Source organism: Erythrolamprus reginae, chromosome 10 (assembly GCF_031021105.1).
Source record: "Erythrolamprus reginae isolate rEryReg1 chromosome 10, rEryReg1.hap1, whole genome shotgun sequence".
In the NCBI taxonomy this organism is placed as follows: Eukaryota; Metazoa; Chordata; class Lepidosauria; order Squamata; family Dipsadidae; genus Erythrolamprus; species Erythrolamprus reginae.
The window spans coordinates 41,437,943-41,464,898 of NC_091959.1; the positions used below are offsets into that span (position 1 = coordinate 41,437,943).

A 26,956-nucleotide genomic window follows, 5' to 3' on the forward strand; every position below is an offset into this window, starting at 1 on the left:
TAAATATACAAAACAACATTTTAATGCTTGATTCGTTAACAAGGGCACTGCTGCCAAAATACAACAGAGCAAAAAAAAAGATGGGACAGCTAAACATACTTTATTCTCCCCCATGAAATGTTCTCTTTGCTGGGGAAAATTTCATTGAGCATAATTAAGAGGTAACTTTTTTTGTTGTTTGTTTCAGCTCCAGCTATGTGGCACTTAAGACAATCATTGGTGCACAGAAAGCTTTTAACAGTCATGCGAGGAGGATACAGTCATCATTTTAGAACAAGGTAAAATTTCTCACCAAGAGCAGTAGGGGGTGAGGGAGGGGGAAGTGGTCAGTGAGGCACCGCACTGGGACAGAACATCTAGTAAACTCCACACTGCACAGTTTCAGAAACAAATACTTGAAGAGCCATCATAAAAAAAAAATTAAAAAAAGCAGAGTATTGATGAAAGAGAACCAAGCAGCAGGTTCATTTCGTGGGCCCGGGTTAGAGGGGGTCTTGATAATACAACTTAAATCAGGTGAGGTCCAGAGTTATAAATTCTGAAAGCATATGGGTAGAGGGGCAACCTTACAAGAAATAAATGTGAGGTGCTGCGGAAATAACTTGTTCTCACTTTCTTATTTTAAAGATGCAGCGTTCCTTTTTTCCCCCCCCCCCCACATACATTCAAAAGAAAGGTACCAAGTGAGGATTCTTCGTATTTGGGTGGAGTTTACATTATTCACAAAAGTTTCTCCGCTAATAATACATTACCCCCAGATGCCTTACCATATCAAATGCAGGATTTCGTATTTAAGTCATTTTTGCTGGGTTGAAAACGACTGAAATTCTAAAGTCGGCGTGGATTATGTTCAAATCAAAGAGATTGGCTTCTGGGTAAGCAGAGGTGTTTTGCAAATGTGGCGTTAGATATCCCAGGTGTACCATTCAAAGTTAAAATTGCACAAGTACCTAGGACTTCTTAAAATGGGGGGGGAGAGAAATGGCGGCGGGAGGGGGTGGGGTTTCTGCATCATTTGCTGAGACATCTCAGCATTGAGGTGACCGACTTTAATTTATGACGGGAGGGGGGGAGAGGTGAAAAGTATAAATACAGTGTATGCTTGGATCTGTCCTCTCGTACTGTGCATGTCGGTAAACATGGCAAGCTTAAAGAAGTGCAAAAGTTGTGGCGAATGCCCCTGACTTAAAGTGCCCTCAATGTTCCTTAATTATTATTATTTTTTTCCTCTCAAATGACGTTACAAAAAATCTAGAAAACAAAAACGATTCAAGGTATAAAATAGTCTGCCCTCCCGAAGGTCAGAAACCAACACTGCATCTTTCAAACCAGAAAGGGACATGGTCTAAACTGGTCGGCGTGTGTTTAGAGAGAAAGATAGTACCTGCAAAAAGACCGGTAGGGGGGGGGGGGGTTTACACGCAGGAGTATTGGTAACGTTTCTTCAGGAGTAAGAGAGAGAATTGGTTGAAGACATAGAAAGCCAGGATGACCATAGAAATGGTCCTCCTGAATGGCTTGAAATGTTTAGTGGATAAACTGAAGGAGGCCACGTCATATGATCATAGAGAAAGATCCAGGAAGAGAACGTCTACGAAGAGTGTTCCCAGCCCTTTAATTCTTTTATCCTATAAAAAAAAAAAGACAAAGGGGGAAGGTTTTATTGGAAAAAAAGTAGAGAGAGATCACACCATACAGATAGTCCTTGACTTACAACAGCAATGTAGCCAAAAACAAGATCACAGTACATGCACAGTGCCGGAAAATTTGGCTTCTGTGCATGCGCAGATGAAAAAAAAAATTCAATTATTTTTTCAAAAGAAAAAAGACGGCGGCATCCACAGACTGGCACGGACCAAACAGGCTCTGTGAAGTCACCAGCGGTATGCTACCGGTTCAGGCAAACTAGTCCGAATCCACCTCTGGGCCCACCTCACTGCTGAGAAGCTGCGGCTGGCTCACAACAACTTATACATAAACAGTGACAATTTATTCAGGGAAGGCTGCCTTTGTTTTTGGCTTCTGAAGGCAGGGCCACAAAGTATACTGCTCGGAAAAATAAAGGGAACACTCAAATAACACACCCTGGATCTGAATGAATGAAATATTCTCATTGAATATTTCATTTGCACAACTATTCCATTTGCACAACAGCATGTGAAATTGACTGTCAATCAGTGTTGCTTCCTAAGTGAACAATTTGGTTTCACAGAAGTTTGATTTATTTGGAGTTATATTTAGTTGTTTAAGTGTTCCCTTTATTTTTTTGACCAGTGTACAGTGTTCCCTCGATTTTCGCGGGTTCAAACTTCGCGAAAAGTCTATACCACGGTTTTTCAAAAATATTAATTAAAAAATACTTCGTGTTTTTTTCCCTATACCACGGTTTATCCCGCCCGATGATGTCATATACATCACTGCCAAACTTTTGTCCGCCTTTAATAAATATTTTTTTTAATAAACTTTAATAAATAACCCTGGTGAGTAATAATCTAAATGGTTGCTAAGGGAATGGGAAATTGCAATTTAGAGTTTTAAAGTGTTAAGGGATGGCTTGTGATAATGTTCACAGCCAAAAATAGTGTATTTACTTCTGTATCTCTACTTCGCGGAAATTCGACTTTCGCGGGCGGTCTCAGAACGCATCTCCTGCGAAAATCGAGGGAACACTGTATTTCTTTTTGATTTAAAGCAATTTTTAAATATATTTTAGCTTTTGCTATACAAAGATTAATACAGAATATTCTAGGTGTATGAATTGAACTGAATACTGGACAAAAGAGCAAATAATCCTTGCTTTAGAAAGACGACTACATTCTATGTATGGGTGGGTGGGTGGTATCAATAGGCATTTTGGAAAAACTAACGGAAGCCATTGCAGACTTTTGGGTTGTTCTTCTGAATTCTTTCAGATGTTTTATGGGCATTTTGGAATAGCCACTTGGGGCTACCCCAAAGTAAATTCCTGAGTAAATTTTTCAAAAGACAGAAGGAAAAGGGGGGACATGATCGAAACATTTAAATATGTTAAAGGGTTAAATAAGGTTCAGGAGGGAAGTGTTTTTAATAGGAAAGTGAACACAAGAACAAGGGGACACAATCTGAAGTTAGTTGGGGGAAAGATAAAAAGCAACGTGAGGAAATATTATTTGACTAAAAGAGTAGTAGATCCTTGGAACAAACTTCCAGCAGACGTGGCTGGCAAATCCACAGTAACTGAATTTAAATATGCCTGGGATAAACATATATCCATCCTAAGATAAAATACAGGAAATAGTATAAGGGCAGACTAGATGGACCATGATGTCTTTTTCTGCTGTCAGTCTTCTATGTTTCTATTTATTTATCAAGCAATTACATTAAATACAAAACAAGTTGCCCATTTCACGTACTTAGATTAAACACTTAACGTACCTTTAAAGCCATTTAGGATCTGTATCCTGGCTGGAATCTGGCAGTTTCCTCAAAAATTAGTTCTTTCAGTTTTTCCTTCGGCAAGTCATCCAGCTCCATATCAAATTTGAAAGGCGCTTCAGCTACAGGCTTTAAAAAAATAAAGAACAGGCCATCAGAAACATGGATGATTTTGAGGCACACAAGGAATACCATAAATCGCAAAGTTTCTGACTTTGTAAGTTTTCTAAAGCTACTCAGATGACTTTGTGGTCAAAATTAAAATATGAAGAACATATTGCATACCAAATTAGCCGCTCTAGTAGTTACTCTGTAAATATGCAGTTACAGAAGTTTTACTTGGTTATATTTATTATGATGTGGTTTGGAAAGCTGGTGAGTTAAATTTTTCAAACATTTATTGATATATAAAGATGCATGCGAGAGCAGTCATGGGCTTACCTAGGTATGCCCATGTTTCACCAACACTCCGCAGTCTGCATTGGTTGCCGATCAATTTCTGGTCACAATTCAAAGTGTTGGTTATGACCTATAAAGGCCTTCATGGCATTGGACCAGAATATCTCCGAGACCGCCTTCTGCTGCACGAATCCCAGCGACCGATTAGGTCCCACAGAGTGGGCCTTCTCCGGGTCCCGTCAACTAAACAATGTCGGTTGGCGGGCCCCAGGGGAAGAGCCTTCTCTGTGTCGGCCCCGGCTCTCTGGAACCAGCTCCCCCCAGAGATTAGAACTGCCCCTTCTCTCCTTGCCTTTCGTAAACTCCTTAAAACCCACCTTTGTCGTCAGGCATGGGGGAACTGAGACATCTCCCCCGGGCATATACAATTTATGCATGGTATGTTTGTATGTATGTTTGCTTAGTAAATGGGTTTTTTTTAAATATTTTTAAATTATAATTTAGATCAAGGGGACACAATCTGAAGTTAGTTGGGGGAAAGATCAAAAGCAACATGAGAAAATATTATTTTACTGAAAGAGTAGTAGATCCTTGGAACAAACTTCCAGCAGACGTGGTAGATAAATCCACAGTAACTGAATTTAAACATGCTTGGGATAAACATATATCCATCCTAAGATAAAATACAGAAAATAGTATAAGGGCAGACTAGATGGACCATGAGGTCTTTTTCTGCCATCAGACTTCTTTGTTTCTATTTGTCATGAACTGTTTTTGTTTTGTTGTGAGCCGCCCCGAGTCTGAGGAGAGGGGCGGCATACAAATATATATAAATAAATAAATAAATAAATAAATAAATAAATAAATAAATAAATAAATAAATAAATATGCTAAGGAAAATACAGATAGCCTTCAACAAAACAACAGTCCATTTATTGACCGTTCAAAGTTACAACGGCAGTGAAAAATGTGTCTTTTAATAGTTACCACTATTGTGGCATCACCATGGTCACGTGATCCAAGTTCAGATGCTTGGGAACTTAACAACCAGGTTAATAACTTATCAACTGCAGTGATTCAGGTAACAACTGTAGCAAGGAAAGTCGTAACATGAGGCAAAACATGCTTTTGTCTCTTTTAGGAACATACATTTTGGGCTCAATTATGGTTGTAAGTCAGGGACTACCTGTAACTGATATAACTATGAATGTAGTAGAATAGTTATTTTTGACCTAAAGTGTGGTTCTGCACTTACAGACATCCGAACCTTACAGCTTCGGAAATGATTACTGAGATCCTCATTAAATGGCTAAACTTGTATGTAGTCCTTGGGAAGACCTCGACCTACGAGAACATTTGGGACCAAAATTTCCAACGCTAAGCAAGGTGGTTGTTACCCCAGTGAAGCCTGATTGTACAGCCTTTTTGAGCCATGGTTTTTAAGAAAATTGGTGCAGTTATTAAGTGAGTCATGAGGTCGTTAAGGAAATTTGACTTTGCTTGTTGGAAGCATCCCAGAAAGGCTGCAGATGATGACACCAAACCTGGCAAGGACAATGTAACCTTCCTAAATGCCAAGCACCCAAAATTTCATCAGGTGACTGGGGGATTTCGAGTGACCGTCATCAGGGCAAGGACCAGTTGCAACTTTCTCCCCCCTCCATACGGTTGTAACAGTGACTAAGCAAACGGGTATAAGTTGACCCAAAGGTGCTTTTTCAAAAGGCAACTGGGCTTTATTTTTCCAATGAAGACATTTCGCTTCTCATCCAAGAAGTTCCTTCACTTCTGACTGAATGGTGGAAGAGGGAAGGATTTAGAAACATAGAAACATAGAAGTCTGACGGCAGAAAAAGACCTCATGGTCCATCTAGTCTGCCCTTATACTGTTTTCTGTATTTTATCTTAGGATGGATCTATGTTTATCCCAGGCATGTTTAAATTTAGTTACTGTGGATTTATCTACCACATCTGCTGGAAGTTTGTTCCAAGGATCTACTACTCTTTCAGTAAAATAATATTTTCTCATGTTGCTTTTGATCTTTCCACTTCAGATTGTGCCCCCTTGTTCTTGTGTTCACTTTCCTATTAAAAACACTTCCCTCCTGGACCTTATTTAACCCTTTAAGATATTTAAATGTTTCTATCATGTCCCCCCTTTTCCTTCTGTCCTCCAGACTATACAGATTGAGTTCATGAAGTCTTTCCTGATAAGTTTTATGCTTAAGACCTTCCACCATTCTTGTAGCCCGTTTTTGGACCCGTTCAATTTTGTCAATATCTTTTTGTAGGTGAGGTTTGATTTATATTCCCTTTGCAGTCATCTGGTTCTTAGCGCTCTGAGAGTCATTGAGGCCACGTGGATGTTTACCTCTGCATCTTTTGGGTCACCTGAGCAGGGCAAAGGACTGCAAGGAATATAAAAAGCACCTTTGGGACAACCATGACTTGGATGAATGAGAATCTCCATAGAGACAGTTGTAAGTTGAGGACTACCTGTCCTTGACTTACAACAGTTCACTCAGTGACCGTTTGAAGTGACAATGGCACTGAAAAAAGTGACTAGTGACCATTTCCCCACTTATGACCTTTGCAATATCACAGTGGCTGCATTATTTATGTTCAGCTGCTGGGCAACCGACTCATATTTATGATGGTTGCAGTGTCCTGGGGTCATGTGATCAGTTTTTAAGAAAAAACAGATTCACTTAACAACCATGTTACGAATTTAACAACTGTTTTTTTAAATCACAACAAACGTGGCAAAAAATAAGACCTAAATTGGGGCAAAACTCACTTAACAAATTTCTCATTTAGCAGCATCATTTCTGACCATACGTTGAGAGCTATCTGTATATAAAACAAGATTTGAGCTGCGCTGAAATGGATATGCTGACAAGACGGTTAAATAACCAAGGAGAATCTGAATTTTATGTGATTTGGAATAAAGTGTATACATGGATAGACAAAAAGAAGAATTAAAAATGCACAATAGTAGTATGGTTAGGATTTAATTTTTGTGTTTGTACTTTGCTTAGATATGAAGTTTATGGGGTTTTTTCATAATAAGGTAACATAAAATCTCTTCTTTTCACTTAAAGTAATAGGTTGACTTAACATATTAATAATGCATTCTAATAATGCAGTTTTCGGAGAGGGGCGGCATACAAATCCAAATACGGTAATAAATAAATAAATAAATTCTTTTTTCTGTAATGCAATTTGACTTCTTGAACAAGCGGGGTATCTGCAACCCCAATTTTATGTTAACTGTGTGTTTGTATGTTTGTCAATTTTAAGAAAATCAATAAAGTTTATTTTTTTAAAAAAAACAAGATTTGAGCTATACGTTCAATTCAATTGTATAGAACCGTGATGGCGAACCTATGGTACATATGCCACAGGTTGCACGCAGAGTCATATCTGAGGGCACATGAACCGTTGCCCTAGCTCAGTTCCAGTGCGTGTGCTGCCCGCTGATTTTCAGCGAGCCCTGCCCACGCTGCCCCTCTGCTCCCAGGAGGCTCCACGTGGCCCAGGTAAGTACAGGGCTCGTGTGGAGGTTCTGGGAGGCTGTTTTTGCCCTCCCCAGGCAAGTCTCTGGAGCCTGGGAGGGCAAGAAACAGACTGACTGAAAAGTCTGGGAATGGGTCGTTTGTGGCCTCCGGAGGATTCAGGGAGGACTGCTAGGCCCAAAACAGGGTGTGTGAGGAGTCATGTGTGCATGTGCAGGGGAGGGAATTGCATGCGCTGGGGCAGTGCAGTGCGGGGGGGGATGTCACATGTGCATGCACAGTGGCATTTAATTATGGCTGTGGGCACACACGTGTGTTATCATGCACACACACACACACACTTTCAGCACCAAAGGGAAAAAAAAGTTTCACCATCATTGGTATAAAATGTGAAGGATGTGCGTTTGTGTTTTATTTTTATAATTGCAATGTATACTGAAGGTGGCATTTAATTTTGTTGTACGAAGTGCAATGACAATAAAATAAACTAAAACTAAACTAGATATTGGTCGGGCAGTAGGAAAAGCAAGTAGGATGCTTGGCTGCATAGCTAGAGGTATAACAAGCAGGAAGAGGGAGATTGTGATCCCCTTATATAGAGCGCTGGTGAGACCACATTTGGAATACTGTGTTCAGTTCTGGAGACCTCACCTACAAAAAGATATTGACAAAATTGAATGGGTCCAAAGACGGGCTACAAGAATGGTGGAAGGTCTTAAGCATAAAACGTATCAGGAAAGACTTCATGAACTCAATCTGTATAGTCAGGAGGACAGAAGGAAAAGGGGGGACATGATTGAAACATTTAAATATGTTAAAGGGTTAAATAAGGTTCAGGAGGGAAGTGTTTTTAATAGGAAAGTGAACACAAGAACAAGGGGACACAATCTGAAGTTAGTTGGGGGAAAGATCCAAAGCAACATGAGAAAATATTATTTTACTGAAAGAGTAGTAGATCCTTGGAACAAACTTCCAGCAGACGTGGTTGGTAAATCCACAGTAACTGAATTTAAACATGCCTGGGATAAACATATATCCATCCTACCCTGTTTCCCCGATAGTAAGACACCCCCGATTGTAAGACGTATCGGGGGTTTCAGGGGGGTCGGCTAATATAAGCCGTACCCCGAAAGTAAGACATATGTCTTACTTTCAGGGAAACACGGGGGTATTGCCGCCTCCCTCTCATCTAGCTGCACGCCGCCTCCTGCCCACGTCCGCACTGTCCCCCTCTCCATACGTCGCCGCGTCTGCCACCTCCCTCTGATCTTAATGAGCGCCGCCTCCTGCCCACTTTCGCGCCGCCCCCCTCCATACGTCACTGCATCTGCCGCCTCCGTCTGATCCAAATGAGCGCCGCCTCCTGCCCACTTCCGCGCCGCCCCCCCTCCATACGTCACCGCGTCTAAATGTTAATTTTATGGTTAAAACAAAAAAATTGACAATTTTTTTCCAATATAAAACATACCCCGAAAGTAAGACATAGTGGGGCTTTTGGGGATAAAAAGAAAGTAAGACACAAGATAAAACACAGGAAATAGTATAAGGGCAGACTAGATGGACCATGAGGTCTTTTTCTGCCGTCAGTCTTCTATGTTTCTATGTTTCTATGTATTGGCCGCTCTGGCTGCCCAATCTATTCAAAGCATTGGCCGCTCTGGCTGCCCAATCTATTCAAAGCATTCAAGTGCTTTACACTGTCAAACAGCTATGATATTGTAGCCTCCATACCTCATCGCTGGGGTCGTAATATTGTTCTAGGTAGGGGTGAGCCAAAGCTTCTTCCACTTCAATTCTCTTGTGAGGGTTGAAAGTCAACATTTTATCCAACAGATCAAGAGCTAGAGAGACAATTTCTAGAATTAGTTTGGCTTGCATTCTATTCACCCTGATGTCCACCCCATACAGAACAGGTTGAGTGATTTTTCATTTTTTTCCCCTCCCAGGGTATACAAAACAACCAGCCCAAAAGGAGGGCTCTAGTCAGAGCAGGATTTCACCTACAATAAAAAAAATTACTAAGAAGAAAATAGAAAATGTCTGTACGTTTTTCCACGAATTTATGAGGAAGTTTATAACTATGGAGGGCTAATTCTTTTGATGTGAACATTAATGAAAGAGAGAGAGAGAGAGAGTAGGGACTGTTACAAATCTAAGCTCTTGTAACTTTTCCTATCTCATCTTATGCCATAGCTTTTTCAGAACATCAGAATCTTATTCTTTTAAATTACCTTTGGGATCAGCATTTGGAAACAATCTGTTCCAGGGAACTTTATTTTTATATGGTAGAGAAAGCAAGTAATTTCTCGCTTTCGCGTTGATTATACAGTTCAAATCTTCTTGAGAAGGAGACCCAAGAATTCCTGCAACACGAAAGGGAAAAAAGGAAGAGTAATTACTGCAAAAGTAAAGTAGACCTGTCTGGTGAATATAGGGAACTTAAATTTGCTAAATTTGCTCAAGTTCCTAGTTCCAACAAGTAAACAAAGAAAAAAGGAAGAAACACCAATTAGACATGTTAAGAGTCTTTTGCCTATATTATTTAAGATGTAAAAAAGAATTTTTTTTTACCAAGAATGTGGTTGAGCTGATCAAGGTAGTGTTTTCCTGGGAAGATGGGTCTGTTTGATAGCATCTCTGCCAGAATACAGCCTACAGACCAAATATCAATGGATTTGGTATATCCCTAGAAATAAAATGGGGAAAAAACATTTGGTATAATGTTGTATATTTTATAGTTCTCTAATTCTCAAATATGATCATTTTCTAGCACATATCACTACTTCTACTATTTGAAAATATTTTAGATTTTACACTTAGGGTTTCTTGAAGTATTACAAAAATGCACTATAAAAATATTTGTTTATACAGCTCCTTAAACCACTATATCTAACGTTCAATTCCTTGGAATGCAGAGGACATGTTTCAACACATAGATATTAAATAACTAACTTTAAATGGATAATATACATGTTAACCAGGTATGAGCCTACACCCAAACACACACAAAAAACCTCCAGGACAATATTCTAGAAAAAAAAAAGTACTGTTTATAAAACAGGAAGCACCGTTTTATGATCAGCAAAGGTAAATTAATATTTTTCTTAAACTAGGCCAGGGGTCAGAAACCTGGCTCTTTCATCCCTCTGCTGCGGTTCCCTGTCACCAGTTGGCACTACAATTTTGAGAGGAGCTTCAATTTAGGGTTAGGGGAAGCAGGGTGCGCCAGGAGGAGACTTTATGGCAAAGGGCAGGTTTTCTGGTCATCTCCACAATTGATAGAGCATTCAATTAGGACAGGTAGAGGAGAAAGGATGCTGTGCTAGGAGGAGACTCTATGGTGGAGAAACCGGACTTCCGATCAGCTCCAGAATTGAATAGGGGGGCTTCCTGTTACAACCTTTGTGGCTCTTTTGAGTGTTTAAGGTTGCCGACCCCTGAATTAAGCTCACTCTTAAACAAGACTTATACAGTGTTACCTCTACTTACAAACTTAATTCATTTCGTGATCAGGTTCTTAAGTAGAAAAGTTTGTAAGAAGCAATTTTTCCCATAGGAATCAACGTAAAAGCAAATAATGCATGTGATTGGGGAAACCACAGGGAGGGTGAAGGCCCTGTTTCCTCCCAGGAGATTCCTAGATAGGCCCCACGGAGGCTTCTCTCTGCCTTTTCCGATTACAGTTTCGGAGGCTCCGGTTTGTTAAGTGGAAAATGGTTCTTGAGAAGAGACAAAAAAATCTTGAACACCCAGTTTTTATCTAGAAAAGTTTGTAAGTAGAGGTGTTCTTAGGTAGAGGTACCACTGTAATGGATTTCCGCGATGAAAATGATTTACATTTTGATTTGGATCAAACAACTCTGCTATAATATTAAACACAAAACATTCCAACTCTCACCTTAGAATTCAACATGATTTCAGGAGCTCTGTACCAACGCGTAGCTACGTATTCTGTTAGGAAACCAGTGTGGTCATGATCTGGGTCTGCCACACGAGCCAAACCAAAGTCACATGTCTATTATGGGATAGAAGAAAGGATTGTTGTTTTTAGAAAGAGGAGGGCTTTTTCTTTCAAGTCATCAAAATTCATTTTTTTTAAAGTATGGTAAATTTTAAAGGGATAATACTGTATTCCACAATATTGGAATCTGAAAGCCCCAGAAGGCAGGACAAGAAGCAATTGATGGAAACTAACCAACCTAGAACTAAGGAGAAATTTCTTAATGGTCAGGCAACCAACCAATGGAACGGGTTGATTTCAGAAGTTGTGGGGGCTCCAACACTGGAGGCTTTTAAGAAGAGACTGTCTGAAATGGTATAGGGCAGTGATGGTGAACCTATGGCATGGGTGCCACAGGTGGCACATGGATCCATATCTGCTGGAACGCAAGCCTTTGCCCTAGCTCAGCTCCAACATGCATCTGTGTGCCAACCAGCTGATTTTTGGCTCACAGAGGCTCAGGTAGGGCGTTTTTGACTTCCAGATAGCCTCTGATGGGATGGGGGAGGGCGTTTTTACCCTCCCCTGGCTCCAAGGAAGCCTTTGGAGCCTGGGGAGGGTAAAACATGTACCTACTGGGCCCACCAGCAGTTGGGAAACTGTTTCTGGCCTCCAGAGAGCCTTCGGGGGGCAAGGGGAGCTGTTTTATTTATTTATTATTTATTAATCAGATTTGTATGCCGCCCCTCTCCGCAGACTCGGGGCGGCTCACAGCAACAACAATACAATGTAAACAAATCTAATATTTAAGTTAATTTTAAAAACCCCAGTTTAGAAACCAATCATACATACTAGCATACCATGCATAAATTTTATAAGCCTAGGGGGAGGGAAAATGTCAATTCCCCCATGCCTGACGACAGAGGTGGGTTTTAAGGAGCTTACGAAAGGCTAGGAAGGTGGGGGCAACTCTGATATCTGGGGGGAGTTGGTTCCAAAGGGTCGGGGCCGCCACAGAGAAGGCTCTTCCCCTGGGTCCCGCCAAATGACATTGTTTCGTTGACGGGACCCGGAGAAGGCCAACTCTGTGGGATCTAACTGGTCGCTGGGATTCGTGCGGCACAAGGCGGTCCCGGAGATATTCTGGTCCGGTGCCATGAAGGGCTTTATAGGTCATAACCAACACTTTGAATTGTGACCGGAAACTGATCAGCAACCAATGCAGACTGCGGAGTGTTGGTGTAACATGGGCATATTTAGGAAAGCCCATGATAGCTCTCGCAGCTGCATTCTGCACGATCTGAAGTTTCCGAACACTTTCAGCCTTTCGAGGCATTGAATTATAGGTGTGGGCACTTGTGCATACGCGATAGTGCCCCGCACACTCTTTTGGCACCCAAGGGAAAAAAGGTTCGCCATCACCGGTATAGGGTTTCCTGCTTTAGCAAGGGCTTGACCTCCAAGGTCCCCTTTCCAACTCCCTTATTTTCTATTCCGTAATCCCTTGAGCTGTCTCCAAAAAGATAAATACAGACCTTGAGATCACAAGTAGTGTTTAGCAGCAAGTTGGACGGTTTGAGGTCCCTGTGCAATACGTTGGCCGAATGGATGTATTTCAGTCCTCTCAAAATTTGGTAAAGGAAGTAACAAATGTGATCGTTGCTGAGATGTTGAGTCTTTAAGAGTTTGTAAAGATCTGTTTCCATGAGATCTTGCACAATGTAGCTGAACATTGAATTTAAGGCAACAAAACCAATTTGGCTGAGCTTCAATATACAGTTACAATAATTAAACAATGACAATATGTCCGTGTTGTTCATGAATACAGAGGTACACAGGGAGTTCTCTGCTTAAGACCACAACTGAGTCCAAAATTTATGTTTTGCAGGGAGTTTTGTCCCATTTTACAACTTTTTTTGCCACATTTAGAAACATAGAAGACTGACGGCAGAAAAAGACCTCATGGTCCATCTAGTCTGCCCTTATACTATTTTCTGTATTTTATCTTAGGATGGGTATATGTTTATCCCAGGCATGTTTAAATTCAGTTACTGTGGATTTACCAACCACGTCTGCTGGAAGTTTGTTCCAAGGATCTACTATTCTTTCAGTAAAATAATATTTTCTCATGTTGCTTTTGATCTTTTCCCCAACTAACTTGTGTCCCCTTGTTCTTGTGTTCACTTTCCTATTAAAAGTACTTCCCTCCTGAACCTTATTTAACCCTTTAACATATTTAAATGTTTCGATCATGTCCCCCCTTTTCCTTCTGTCCTCCAGACTATACAAATTGAGTTCATTAAGTCTTTCCTGATACGTTTTATGCTTAAGACCTTCTACCATTTTTGTAGCCCGTCTTTGGACCCGTTCCATTTTGTCAATATCTTTTTGTAGGTGAGGTCTCCAGAACTGAACACAGTATTCCAAATGTGGTCTCACCAGCACTCTATATAAGGGGATCACAATCTCCCTCTTCCTGCTTGTTATACCTCTAGCTAGGCAGCCAAGCATCCTACTTGCTTTTCCTACCGCCCGCCCACAATGCTCACCCATTTTGAGACTGTCAGAAATCACTACCCCTAAATCCTTCTCTTCTGAAGTTTTGCTAACACAGAACTGCCAATACAATACAGTACTTAGATTGAGGATTCTTTTTCCCCAAGTGCATTATTTTACATTTGGAAATTTGTTAAGTGAATCGCTGCAGTTGTTAAGTTATTAACATGGTTGTTAAGTGAATCTAGCCTCCCTACTGACTTCGCTTGTCAGAAGGTTGCAAAAGGGGATCGTATGTCCCTGGGACATTGCAACCGTCAAAAATGTGAGTGAGTTGTCAAACATCCAAATGTAAACTACGTTATTGTGGGGATGCTGCCATGGTCATCAGTGTGAAAAATGTTTGTAAGTCATATTTCAGTACCGTTGTAACTTTCAAACAGTCAGTAAGCGAACTGTTGTAAGGCGAGCACAGCCAATGCATATAATAATAACCAGAATAAATAATTTAACACAAAGAGGAAAAGAGAACAGAAGAATGCAGGGTTTTGAAAGGATACACGTCTTTCATTTGATCAATAGTTGGAGCCCTAATGATGTCATTGATTCCAATGATATTTTCATGCTTGAAACGCAACAGGATTTTGATCTCTCTCAGGGTTCTCTGACAGTAAGTCTGGTGTTCAAAAGGGCTGATTTTCTTTATCGCCACCCGAACTCTGTTCAAATTATCATAGGCTGAACTGGGGGGGGAAAGGTGATAAAATAAACTCAACAATCGGCAAAACAAGAGACATTCTTAAATAATATGGCAAAATCTATACCTTGTCTTCCAACCAACTTTGGGTTGTTTCAACATTAAAAGCTTCCTTTGATGGTGGTGACAAGCACAAAAATTTACAGAGAATCTGCTTCTCCTCTAAATCTTTGCCCATATTGTGTTCCTTCTCTATACAGTGGTTCCTCTACTTATGAATTTAATTTGTTCCATGACCAGGTTCTTAAGTAGAAAAGTTTGTAACAAGCAATTTTTCCCATAGGAATAAATCTAAGAATAAATAATGCATGCGATTGGGGAAACCACAGGGAGAGTGGAGGCCCTGTTTCCTCCCAGGAGATTCCTAGAGAGGCCCCACGGAGGCTTCTCCCTGCCTTTTCCAGCCCTGTTTCCTCCCAGGAGATTCCTAGAGAGGAAGGCTCAGGTTTGTAAGTGGAAAATGGTTCTTGAGAAGAGGCAAAAAATCTTGAACATCTGGTTCTTATCTTAAAAAGTTTGTAAGTAGAGGCGTTCTTATGTAGATATACCACTGTATAGAAATGGAGATAGAGATAAAAATTGTTTATCCCCAAAGAAATTGCTTAAAACAAAAGAGTAGGTTCCAGCATTATAGACGCTGAGGTTGCAAAGTTGTCCACCCATTTCTTTTCATACAATCTTGCCTTATTTCAGAGACAATGAGGATTGTAGGGTCAGGTTGTAATCTAAGGACCCAAGCGGGGGCTTGGAATCCTCCAAACAAGGAGACTCATTTACCATTTTTAAGGCAGAGAGGGCTGTTAGAAGGAAGAAGAGCAGACTAATTCGGACAACACCATTATAGAATAGAATAGAATTTTATTGGCCAAGTGTGATTGGACACACAAGGAATTTGTCTTGGTGCATATGCTCTCAGCGTACATAAAATAAAATATACGTTTGTCAAGAATCATGTGGTACGACACTTAATGATTGTCATAGGGGTCAAATAAGCAATGAAGAAGCAATATTAATAAAAATCTTAGGATATAAGCAACAAGTTACAGTCATACAGTCAACATGGGAGGAAATGGGTGATAGGAATGATGAGAAAAGCTAGTAGAATAGAAGTGCAGATTTAGTAGAAAGTCTGACAGTATTGAGGGAATTATTTGTTTAGTAGAGTGATGGCGTTCGGGAAAAAAAATGTTCTTGTGTCTAGTTGTCTTGGTGTCCAGTGTGACATGAATCAAGTGCACAGAAATATTCACTTTAATGCCTATTGCAAAACTTTTATAATTTAGACAATGTTTCCCATCTCTGTAAACTTATTGCTATTATAAGATACAGTAGTAAAGAGGTGTTTTTTTTAAAAAAAATATTGCTACAATTTAGCAAATGATAATAAACGAGTGGGACTTTTCCTGTGGATTTGGACCCATTTGTGTTCCTTGCCAATGTTGACAATGGCTCATTTTCTGCTCTGGTGGTTTTTCAACAGGGACATGTAAGCTTATCCAAATCTTGAAAAGTTTAAGGAATGCATTCTTAGAAAAGGAGCAAGATTATTGCTTTGTCGACCCAGTTCTTGCTGTTGCTGGGCGACCACACTTGTTTAAATTTCACTCCAGATTTCAAGCCTAATAATAGATGATTACCAATTTGGTTTTCCACGGAAAGACAACGACCCCTATAGTCTAACTAACAGAACCATTCCAATAATGCAGAGGACAAAAAGGAATTGAAGCAAAATTTGGCTGAGATTCTCGGTCTCTGTTCTTCTCCCCAGCAGGGTCATTCAACAGGAGCTATTCCAACAGGCTAAATGAACTATTTCTAGAAGATAACCATTATACCAACTGTAAATCAGGTTGCCTTTTCCTCCCGTGTCATGTGATACAGCCAGATATAAGACTGGAGCCAGGCACTCTCTTTGCAAGGATCTTTGTGAGTTTTCAGGCAACCTTCCTGATTAGAGAGGTTAAAAATTCTCTAAGTAAACAAAACTTCTGGAGGGGAAAAAAAAACCCTTACAAGCCAATTTAACTCTTGATTAAACCCAGCCTGATTTTATTCTCCACTTTTACTCTTAGAAACATAGAAGACTGAGGGCAGAAAAAGACCTCATGGTCCATCTAGTCTGCCCTTATACTATTTCCTGTATTTTATCTTACAATGGATATATGTTTATCCCAGGCATGTTTCAATTCAGTTACTGTGGATTTATCTACCACGTCTGCTGGAAGTTTGTTCCAAGGATCTACTACTCTTTCAGTGAAATAATATTTTCTCACATTGCTTTTAGAGATAAAGAATATTTCTCCAAGAAGTTATCCCAATTACAAGGAACATTTTCAGAGAGTAACATAAATAAATAAATAAATAAATAAATAAATAAATAAATAAATAAATAAATAAACTGGAAGAGAAAAGTAATGGAATAAGAAACCCCTAAGAAAGTTATTCGGAAACAAGAGCTTTATAGATGTCTATGTAGGTGCAAATCAGGTGGATCTCGCACTGAAGGGAAATAAAAGGCTGACACCATAGTTCCCTCTAAGCTGAGCAGTGAGCAATCGCTCAATTAAAAATCATAATCAACTCAGAGTTTTCCAAACCTGCCCAGAAGCCGAGAGGGAAAGAGTGAGAGGGAAGGAGAGAGAGAGGAAGAGAGAGAAACAGATAGAAAAAAGAGAGGAAGGAAAAGAAAAAGAAAGGGAGTAAGGAAGAGAGAAAGAAAATCAAAATCTAGTTTGAAACTAGCTCAACTATTTAAGTGGCATTTTGATATTGATAGAGTTGCCCTATTATGAGCTCACTGTTATAGACACACAGTACAGTATTTTATTTTGAAATTCTTTGAGGCAAAACAGGGTGGGTTTTTTATTTGTTTGTTTGTTTGTTTATTTAATATTTCTGTGACACCGCTCAGACACTATACTTTTCCGCCCACCCCCCAATAAATTAGAGAGAACACTGGCTGACACCCAAGAGTAATCAATTTTTATATTCCTGACGAAGAAGGGGAAGAAGATAATAATTAAACTTGCATGCTGCCCAATTCTTGTTGACTCAGGGTGGGTCATAACCAACAAGCGAAGAAATTAATGTTTCATAACCTTCCTCAATCAGACGCTCTCTCAAACTAGTGTATAGGGACCTGATTTCCCAGAATTCATTGGAAAAGCGGCCAAAGGTATTACCCTAGATCAAAGATCAGAGTACAATCTGTTTGACTGGTTAGGAAACAAGTTCCTTCTTTTGTCGCTGAGCAATGAATCACCGATTTGCCAGTCCACCTTTGTCAAGGCCACGAGTGATTCCATTTTAAAAGGTTCAGGATCATGACCTTCTCGGGATCCCAGGTAAACGGCCATTCTTGCTTCACAAGTTATGAATTGCCTATTAACCTATTGCCTATCAAAAGGTCTTCATAGAATATCCCCAAAGAGTATTTCAATAACCCTGCGTGAGAGTTGGTCAACTCAACATACCGGTGGAGGGCCCAATTTCAGGAAGACCGCACTAGAAATCGGAAGAATTCCACTGGAAGGTTTTAATTCTTCCTCGCAACAAGAATGGATCCCATATGGCAAATCAGAATTTTAAGGCTCTGATGGCTATTTGAGAGAAATGGAGTTTTTCTGTCTCTTCCAGGCTACTGAAAAGTTTAAAAGAACATATTTCTATCCTTTCACCTAACTAAGGAAATAGGGTAGCCTATGAGAAACGCTCGTCATCAACTTTATTCTTAGAGAGAGAAGAGAACAAAACAAAAACAAACTCGGTGGAGCATAAACTGAGAGCAGAGGTGGAGCAAGTATAGGTTTTGGCAGAAAGAAGACAAAGAAACGACTATTATTAGAGCAAGCGGAGGCCAGACAGTGTCTGGAATGTAACAGAGGGAAAAGGAACGTGAATCTATGATGGGACAGCTTCAATCACATTTCTTTCAAAGAAATTCGGCAGCTTGGCTTTTGCAAACAGAACGGATGAGCAGCACAGACAGTCCTCGATTTACGACCGCAATTGAGCCCAACGTTTTGGTTGTCAAGCGAGACATTTGTTAAGGAGAGCTTTACGAACTTTCTTGCCACAGTTGTTAAGTGGATCACAATAAAGTTAGTAACCCGGTTGTTAAGTGAATCCAGCTTCCTCCTTGACTTTGCTGGTAAGATGGTCACAAAAGGGGATCACATGACCTTAGGACACAGCAATGGTTCTAAGTAGGAACCCATTGCCAAGCATCTGAATTTTGATCACATCATTGTGGTGGGGATGTTACAAAGGTCGTAACTGTGGAAAATGGTCATACATCACTTTTTTCCATGTCACTAAAACTTTTGAACAATAAATGAACTGTTATAAGTCAAGGCTATCCTGTTTCCCCTGCAGTGAGACATCCCCAGATAATAAGCACAATGTTAGGTCCCACAGAGTTGGCCTTCTCCAGGTCCCGTCGACTAAGCCAGCGTTTCCCAACCGGTGTGCCGCAGCACACTAGTGTGCCGCGAGACACCGCCAGGTGTGCCGCCAAGCTAGGGAAGCTCCAGCTGGGCGGGGCGCTGCCGGGGCCTCCGACCTCCCGGCTCCTGCCCGATGCCGCGGTTTCTGGCGCTCTCCTGCTGGGCCCCAAAGAAGGAAGGCAGGAAGAAGGAGAGCTTCATTCTTTGCACCTTTTTCCCGCCTTCCCTGGCGTCGGCGGCAAGTGTCCTTTGGGGCCCGGCGGGAGCGGGGTGGGGTGGCGGCTGCAGCGGCCCCGGGCAGTTGCTGGGGGATAGCAGCGGCGAGCAAGAGCTCCAGGGCGGAGCCACCGGCAGCACCCCGCCCAGCTGGAGCTTTCCTGGCGGGGGTGGCAACAATTGTCCTTTGGGGCCCGGCGGGAGGGCAATGGCAGCGGAAACAGGCTGCCGGATGCAGCGCCCCCGGGCACCGTTCCCTGTAGGCTGCGCACGCCAACGCACCCCAAAATGCCCCCCCGTGCACCTTTTTCCAGGGGCGCGGAGGGAGCCGCGGCCACCCGCCCGATTTCCCTCCACGCGGCTGGGGACACGGATCCACCGACCTCGCCAGCCCGATCTCCCTCCACCCGGGTGGGGAGGTGGATTCGCCGCCCCCGCCAGCCCGATTTCTCCCCAGTGGCTGATCTCCCTCCATGTGTGGGGGGGGGGCGACGAACCGACGACCGGGGGCTTTCCGTCCGTGTTGGGTGGTGCAGGGCAGGCACAGGCAGCCCCAGGGGAGAACAAGGGAAGGAGAGAAAGGAAAGAGAGAGAAAGGGAGGGAGAGAAAATTGAATGAAGGAGGGAGAGAAAGAAAGAGTAAGAAGTAGAAAGGATAGAGAAAAAGGAAGAGAAAGGGAGGGGGAGAAAGGAAAGAGGGAGGAGGGGGGGAGAGAAAGAAGATATGAAGGAGGGAGAAAAAGAAAGAGAGATAGAAGGGAAAGAGGGAGAGAAAGGAATGAGAGAGAAAGGGAGGGAGAGAAAGGGAATGAAAGAGGGAGAAGGGGTGAGAGATAGAAAGGATAGACAGAAAGGGAGAGAAAGGAAAGAGAGAAAGGGAGGGAGAGGAAGGAAAGAGAGATGAGAGAGGAAGGAGACAGAAAGAGAGGAAGGAAGGAAGAGAGAAAGAAAGAGGGATGGAGAGAGAAAGGAAGGAAGAGAGAGAAAGAGGGAGGGAGGGAGAGAGAAATAGAGTGAAAGGGAGGAAGAGAGATTTTTTTTGTCCAAAGTTTTTTTAGCCCCCCCCCCCCAATGTTCCCCAGGATTTTGAAAATATGAAAAATGTGCCGCGGCTCCAAAAAGGTTGGGAAACACTGGACTAAGCAATGTCGTTTGGCGGGACCCAGGGGAAGAGCCTTCTCTGTGGCGGCCCCGACCCTCTGGAACCAGCTCCCCCCAGATATCAGAATTGCCCCCACCCTCCTTGCCTTTTGCAAGCTCCTTAAAACCCACCTCTGTCGTCAAGCATGGGGGAATTGAAATTTCCCTTCCCCCTAGGCTTATAGAATTTATACATGGTATGCTTGTATGTATGAGTGGTTGTTTAAATTGGGGTTTTTTAGATTGTTTTTAATATTAGATTTGTTTACATTGTCTTTTTATATTGTTGTTAGCCGCCCCGAGTCTTCGGAGAGGGGCGGTATACAAATCTAATAAATACAAATACAATTGGGTTGTTGAGTGCATGGTAATAAGGCCAAGCACCTATTTCAGGGTTTAAAAAAATATCAGGTTTAAAACAGGTTTTATTTTCAGGGAAACACGGTACCTGTAATCGTGATTTCCTGAATCCAGAGATAAAGGGATGAGCTAAGGACTAAATATTGATACTCCTGTAATTGTTTCCATGGCCACGCTCGAAAGCATGTTTCAAGATCTGACCAATTGTTCTCAAGAATGAAGACTTCCTCTTTACTCTTCCTGCATACAGGAACCCATAGAATCACTCATCGTTCTAAAAAGTCAGAATTACCTGCCACTTCCTTCCTTAAATGAAGGTGGTAGCAGCCAACTTCAAATTCTAGCTTCACATCATGTTGGCTGAGAGATATGGTGAGGTCTCTGTTCCGATGCAACATTAAACTTTTTGAATCTTAAAAAAAATTAACATTACCCACTTACCCAAAATAAATAAAATCCCAAGATGAGCTTGAAAAAAACCAGAGAGAATGCTGGCATGCTCCTTTGTGAATGTTAGGCCAAGATTCTGAAGAATTATGGCTTGATATTTTCTGCAAGAGAACCCAGAGAAAGCAGTTTCCTATGTTCCTAAGTTACAAGCCCCGAAGCGTAGGCAGAAGTGACAGGAGAAATAACATATTAAAAATGACTGCAGTCAGTGCACTGCACCTCGAAAAAACAGGCATCGAAGGAAGAAATGAAATGGGGACCAGGCTACAAAAAAGGACTGAAAGAACACAGAATTTTGTAGAAGGAATTCTAGGAAAGCCATTAGGGTTGAATAGCAGAATATGGCTCACCAAAGTATATTTTTAAAAAAGGAATCTGTCCCAGAGAAAACTGGAAGCAGATGGTTCAAAAAGGTGACCATGAATGCTGAATCACCAAGGCACAGAATGGAAGGAAAGTCAGGGAGCGAAAGAGAGAAAGGAAGAAAGGGAGAAAGCCACAAGAGGTCTAGAGTGAAAGATGAGGAGGAGAACACAGATTAAAGTTTCAGCAGTGGGAAAAGATTACTGCCCAAGGTTGAGCCTGGCAGACTTTGACAGGGAACTGTTATATGTCAGGTAAGGTTATAAAGACTGCCCAAAGTAAAAAAGAAACAGCATCAAAGGCTGTGTTTTCTTCCTAATAAGCCACAATTCGCTTAACTGTGACTTATTATTAAACCACAAGTGTTTGGGTTTGCACAACATGCTACGGTGGGGCGGGAAAGCATTTCGTCTTTGCAATGTTAGATGAAACCAGCCGCGGTAACAGAACAAAACTGTGTGTTGAAGAAAGAAATGAGAGAAAACCAGAGGATAAATTTAGCATCTAAATAAGCAGTGTTTTCCAGTTTTAGTGAAATCTTTTCAATCTGCCTGACTAGCATGTTTATTTGACATTGAAATGGACATACAGACCTGGATAGGAATCTGGGTTACAGAAACCTTTGGTCACTGTTTTAGCGTACACCGGCAACTTCACTAGTGTGAGTCTAGCAAAGATACTGAACATATTCAACATTCTGAATAATTTTCTCATGGAATAGAAACATTAATAACTTGACACCGAATCAGGATGTTCACATGCTTATAATCTGCTGAAAAGTATATAAGCCATGGCTGTCTTAAATTCTTACTAATCTGGATACACAGAATTTTTTCTTAAATTCCTGTCTTAGCATCAGCTAAGTCGCAGCTGACTGCCACATACTTATACTTCAGGTTTTAAACTAAATCTCAGAAAGAATTTCAACAGAAATAAAGTATAATATCTTTAAAGAAAGAATTAGCATCACACCTATAATACAAATAATTGTTTGTATAACAGAATCGTGATTCTTTCAGTTAACTGTTATTAATACTGAATTTTCTTCAAAATTTGCTACCTGATTGAAATTTTAGTAAGACAAAACTAACCATGGATTAGTCAAGTGGCCAAACAGCTGTTAAGTATAAAGATGTTAGAATTTTAAAAATGAATTACTGTCTAGCTCATTATGCTGGATCGGAAAAAGGCAATTCCCCAGTGGAAGATCTGAGCACTTATGACAGCTTGCATTGATTAAAAAAAAAAGGTTAAGAGCTGAGCAGTCTTTTTCAAGAGGAAAACAATTAACTAAAAAGACCTTAATGTAAAAGGAGGCTCTGCATACGCTGTGAAAAGAACACTTTCCTGCCTATCCCTCTGAACTGATATTATTGGTGTGATAGAACCTGCACCATGCAACTTCAGGCTCTTGATCGACGGGCGTTAAATTCTGACTTCAGATTGGCTTGTCCACACAACACAGGAGACTCCAACAGAGGAAGAGAGCCTTGCTGAATATCAGTTGAAAAGGAGCAGCACCAGCTGCATTGAGCCTTCACAACACAAACCTGTAATATATCACTTGCCCCCTTGCTGGCTTTCGTAACTAGAAAAGGCTCTGTTCCCTGCTCTCGCAGCTTTCCTGTACCCAAATGTTTAAAATTATATAAGACCCAACAAGCTATCCGTCAAAGCCCCCTACAAAAATAATTGCCAGTTTTCATACTTGGCCTGGTCTCCTATTGTAATTCAAATAATATATAATAAGTTTTTATCCAAACCAAGGTGAAGATATAATCTGATTTCATCAAGCACAGCCATGGCAAACAGCAATTGGGGGGGAGGGTACCAGCAGAGAGACAAAAGATGACACCACTATGCAGTGAGGGATCAGATGCTCTTCTGTATCTTCCTGGACACCCCAGAAAACTCACATATGAAATATATTAAATAATACCTGGCATACATTCACTCTACATATGTAACACAGGCGCCTTTGTACAGACACATCCCCAGTTTCATGCTTGCAATGGTTAATAATTAATATCTGGCATTAAATGTCATACTTATATTCTACGGCAATAGCATAAAGTGGTTCGCAGATACTATAGCAGGCAAAGAAACCTGGGCATGTGGGTGTTTTATTAAGTAATCCGATAAAGGAGATAATAACTTAGATCTTTATAGGTGCTATAATACCAATAATGGGCATTATATTTTATTTGTGGCAGCAAAGTCTCATTAAATTTTGGGGAAATGTGAATAGGATCGAAATGAGAATTTGAAATATATGCTTCCTGAAGCCAGGCTCATTATTTTAGGTTACGATTGCCTAAAAACAATGCTTCCCCAAGGAATTTGGCACGATTAAAATGTAAGGCATAAAATGTTTTCTGGGTATATACATATACAAGAGTATAATGACACTTCAGATATTGATTCCTTTGGAAAATAATGGGAACTTGGAGAGAAAACAGAAGAAATGACTGCTTTAAATAAATAAATCACTGATATACATCAATACACACCTATTTTGACTGCTTTACATTATATTATGAGACACCCTGAATGCCTCATTGAGGGAGAATAGGCAAAACAAATACATGATTTTTTTTTTAAAAAACAGACAAGGCTGCAATCTTAAGGATATTTTAACCAGGAGTTAACAATATTTGCACCTAATTGGTTTCATTCCCAAGTAAAAATGTCCAAGATTGCTCTGCAGTCTCCAACCTCTTGACTTAAAATCCTTGATAGATTTTAAATGCAATACTGGCACCCAACTGCATTTGTACTTGATGTATGTAGAGTGTCTTGGCTAGCCAAGAACAGAACATTAGCGTGGTGTGAAAGCAAATGTGTTAGCTTTTAAATAGGGAGACCCTGTTGCACACTCAGCCATGATAACTGTTGGGGTGATTCGGGGACAGATGTTCTTTCTTTCTCAGCCCAGCCCACCCCACTGGGTGATTGCAGAGGGGGGAAGCTGTGTTCCAGGCTTTTGCTCCTGTGTGAGATGGAGAACAAAACAGAAACCACAGAAGAGGCGACAGGTTTGCAATTTAAAAGGCTGCGACAACCACAAACCTCAAGTTTGTGAGGAGGGGTCGTGGCCCCAAAGCAGCTTGGATCCTTTAAAGGTGGTGTGGGCTAGACTCCATTCTTATCATTTACCTCCAATATGGGAAGGGCCTCCGACTCCGTCGGCAGCGATGGGAGTTGTGGTCCAACCTGGCTAGAGGGCACCAATCCTCTCTCCAGAATGGACCATCCTCCTCCTCATCACCCACTTCCAGAAGTGGAAGGTCTTCTTCTCCCTGGGGCAGTTGATGGCAGCTGAGGACCAATCCCATCTGGAAGGCAGCACTGTTGGCCTCCAATCTCTCCTCAATTTGGATCCCTGTCCCCATCATCCACTGAGAGCATAAGTCCCTGGGTCAGCAACGGGGGCTATGCTCCCACCTGCCTGGAAGGCAATGCACTGCCTGGCCTCAACCTACAACTCCATCATCCACTACCACGTAGCATGAGAAGACTGGGAAAGCGATGGGAGTTGTGGTCCAATGTGCCGGGAAGGTGGAGTGCTCTGCAGTCCCTCTCTGGCAAGCAACGCAACCAGCCTCCCCTCCCCCATCATCCACTACTAGATTGAGAAGGCTGGTAGTTGTGGTCCAATGTGTCTGGAATGTAGGACTCCTCACCCTTCCTCTGCTGGACCCCCACCATCCACCACTAAGACCAAAAGGTCTGGAAAGCAATGCACCCAGGCCCTTCCTAGATACCCATCATCCACTACCAGATGGGACAACTATAGGAGTCGCAGTCCAATCTGTCTGGATGGCTCCACATCTCCTCCCTGCCTGGACCACCATCCCCATCATCCACCACCAGGACCAAAAGGCTCTGCAGTCCAACCTGTCTGAATGGCTGCCCATCTCCCACCCACCCGACCGGACCACCATCCCCATCATCCACCACTGACTGAAAAGTCTGGAAAGCAATGCACCCAGCCTCTTCCTAGATACCCATCATCCACTACCAGATGGGACAATGATAGGAGTCGTGGTGCACATCTCCCACCCTACCTGACCACCATTCCCATCATCCACCACCAGGACTGAAAGGTTCTGCAGTTCCTGTCTGCAAAGCAACCCTCCCAGCCTCCACCTTAGAGTCCCATCAATCCCTGCCAGAAAAAGGGGGAGAGGGAGGCTGGGCCAACGATGGCAGTCGTAGTCCAACCTGTCTGGATGGCTCCACATCTCTCCCCCCCCCCCCACTTGCCTGGACCACCATCACCATCATCCACCACCAGGACCGAATGGCTCTGCAGTCCCTTCCAGCCTCCACCTAGATTCCCATCATTCCCTGCCAGAAATGGGGAGGGGGAGAGAGGCTGGGCCAACGATGGCAGCCGTGGTCCAACCTGTCTGAACGGCTCCTCATCTCTCCCCTCCCACCCCCGCATGGACCACCCTCTCCATCATCCACCCGCAGCTGAGAAAGGCAGCGATGGGCACAGCGGTCCCACCTGTCTGCAGCGCGCCCCGCCCGCCGCCGGACTCCCTTACCCATCATCCCCATCCTTACCAGACCATCCCGTAAGCCCCTTCCCCGATATAGGAGAGGTTGGTGTAGCGAGGCCCCACGTCGAAGACCTGTCCGCGCACCATCTCCGGCACCCCGGCGGGGCTCCCCGCGGCGGCCCCCGACACCGCCGCCATGTTGGGATCCGTGAGGGGAGGCGAGGCTGAGGGGAGAAAGGGGCGCCGACCGGCCGGCGGAAGAGAAGGAAGGAGGCGGGAGACCGCCTTTCGGCTCGGGCGGGTCGCTCCGGCCAGACGAAGCGAAGGAAGAAGGGCTGCCAAGGGAAGAAATTCCCCCCCTCAACGCAGAGACCCCAAAAATACACGTTCGCCTCACAAGCCCGCCAGTCGCCCTCTGAGAGAAACCTCTGAGGAAAGTGGGGCGGGGCCGAAAAATGACGAACTGCGCAGGCGCGTTCGTCAGGAGAGGGGGCAAAATGGGCCGGGCTCACACTCTATGATTGGTTCGGCTGAGGGGGAGAGGCGTGGCGCGCCAGCGCGCGAGGGGGAGGGAAGGGCGGGGCTTACGGATTGGATGAAGCAGGTTGTGGGAGGGGGGGTAAGCAAGCCTCACCCGAGAGGAGGGAGAAGGTACCGCAGCCCGAAGGGCGTGGCCTGGGCGAAAGCAGCGGCGGACGTGGAACGGAGGGGGTGTGGCCACGGAGGCGGAGTTTTGCAGAACGGTGGGGGGTGGGAAGAGAGCAGAATCTGTAAATCACGTGGTTTCCCTGAGTTTTTTTTGTCTTGTCCTTTGCAATTTTGTGTTTTGCAAATTTATTTATTTCTTACCTCCGAAATTGCATTTAGCCTCCCTTAATGCTGCCTACCCTTCCCTGTCCTTCTGCCCTATTGTCCTCTTTTATCATTACTTTTTACTTATGTTCTTTTTACAA

The 26,956-nt window shown here is 42.6% G+C and overlaps 1 protein-coding gene across 1 annotated transcript; it reads right to left on the reverse strand.

The window, feature by feature from the left end:
• Nucleotides 1–26,476, reverse strand: MAPK1 (mitogen-activated protein kinase 1). Its single transcript, XM_070762852.1, has 9 exons — nucleotides 26,068–26,476; nucleotides 14,325–14,507; nucleotides 12,804–12,993; nucleotides 11,227–11,343; nucleotides 9,900–10,014; nucleotides 9,560–9,691; nucleotides 9,060–9,169; nucleotides 3,415–3,543; nucleotides 1–1,628 (listed from the first exon to the last, which is right to left on the reverse strand). The coding sequence occupies exons 1-8, from the start codon at nucleotides 26,199–26,201 to the stop codon at nucleotides 3,427–3,429; spliced, it is 1,098 nt and encodes a 365-aa protein (XP_070618953.1). The 5' UTR covers nucleotides 26,202–26,476; the 3' UTR covers nucleotides 1–1,628; nucleotides 3,415–3,426.
• Nucleotides 26,477–26,956: the final 480 nt, after the last annotated feature.

What these genes read in the sequence shown, in the direction of transcription:
- MAPK1 (XM_070762852.1), bottom strand. Translation starts at nt 26,201, where the DNA reads ATGGCGGCGGTGTCGGGGGCCGCCGCGGGGAGCCCCGCCGGGGTGCCG. An exon ending in GGGGCTTACGGGATGGTCTG is followed by an intron (nt 14,508 to 26,067) that starts GTAAGGATGGGG and finishes TTCCCCCCCCAG; the next exon opens with TTCAGCCTATGATAATTTGA. An exon ending in TCCAAATGCTGATCCCAAAG is followed by an intron (nt 9,170 to 9,559) that starts GTAATTTAAAAG and finishes TTGTCTCTCTAG; the next exon opens with CTCTTGATCTGTTGGATAAA.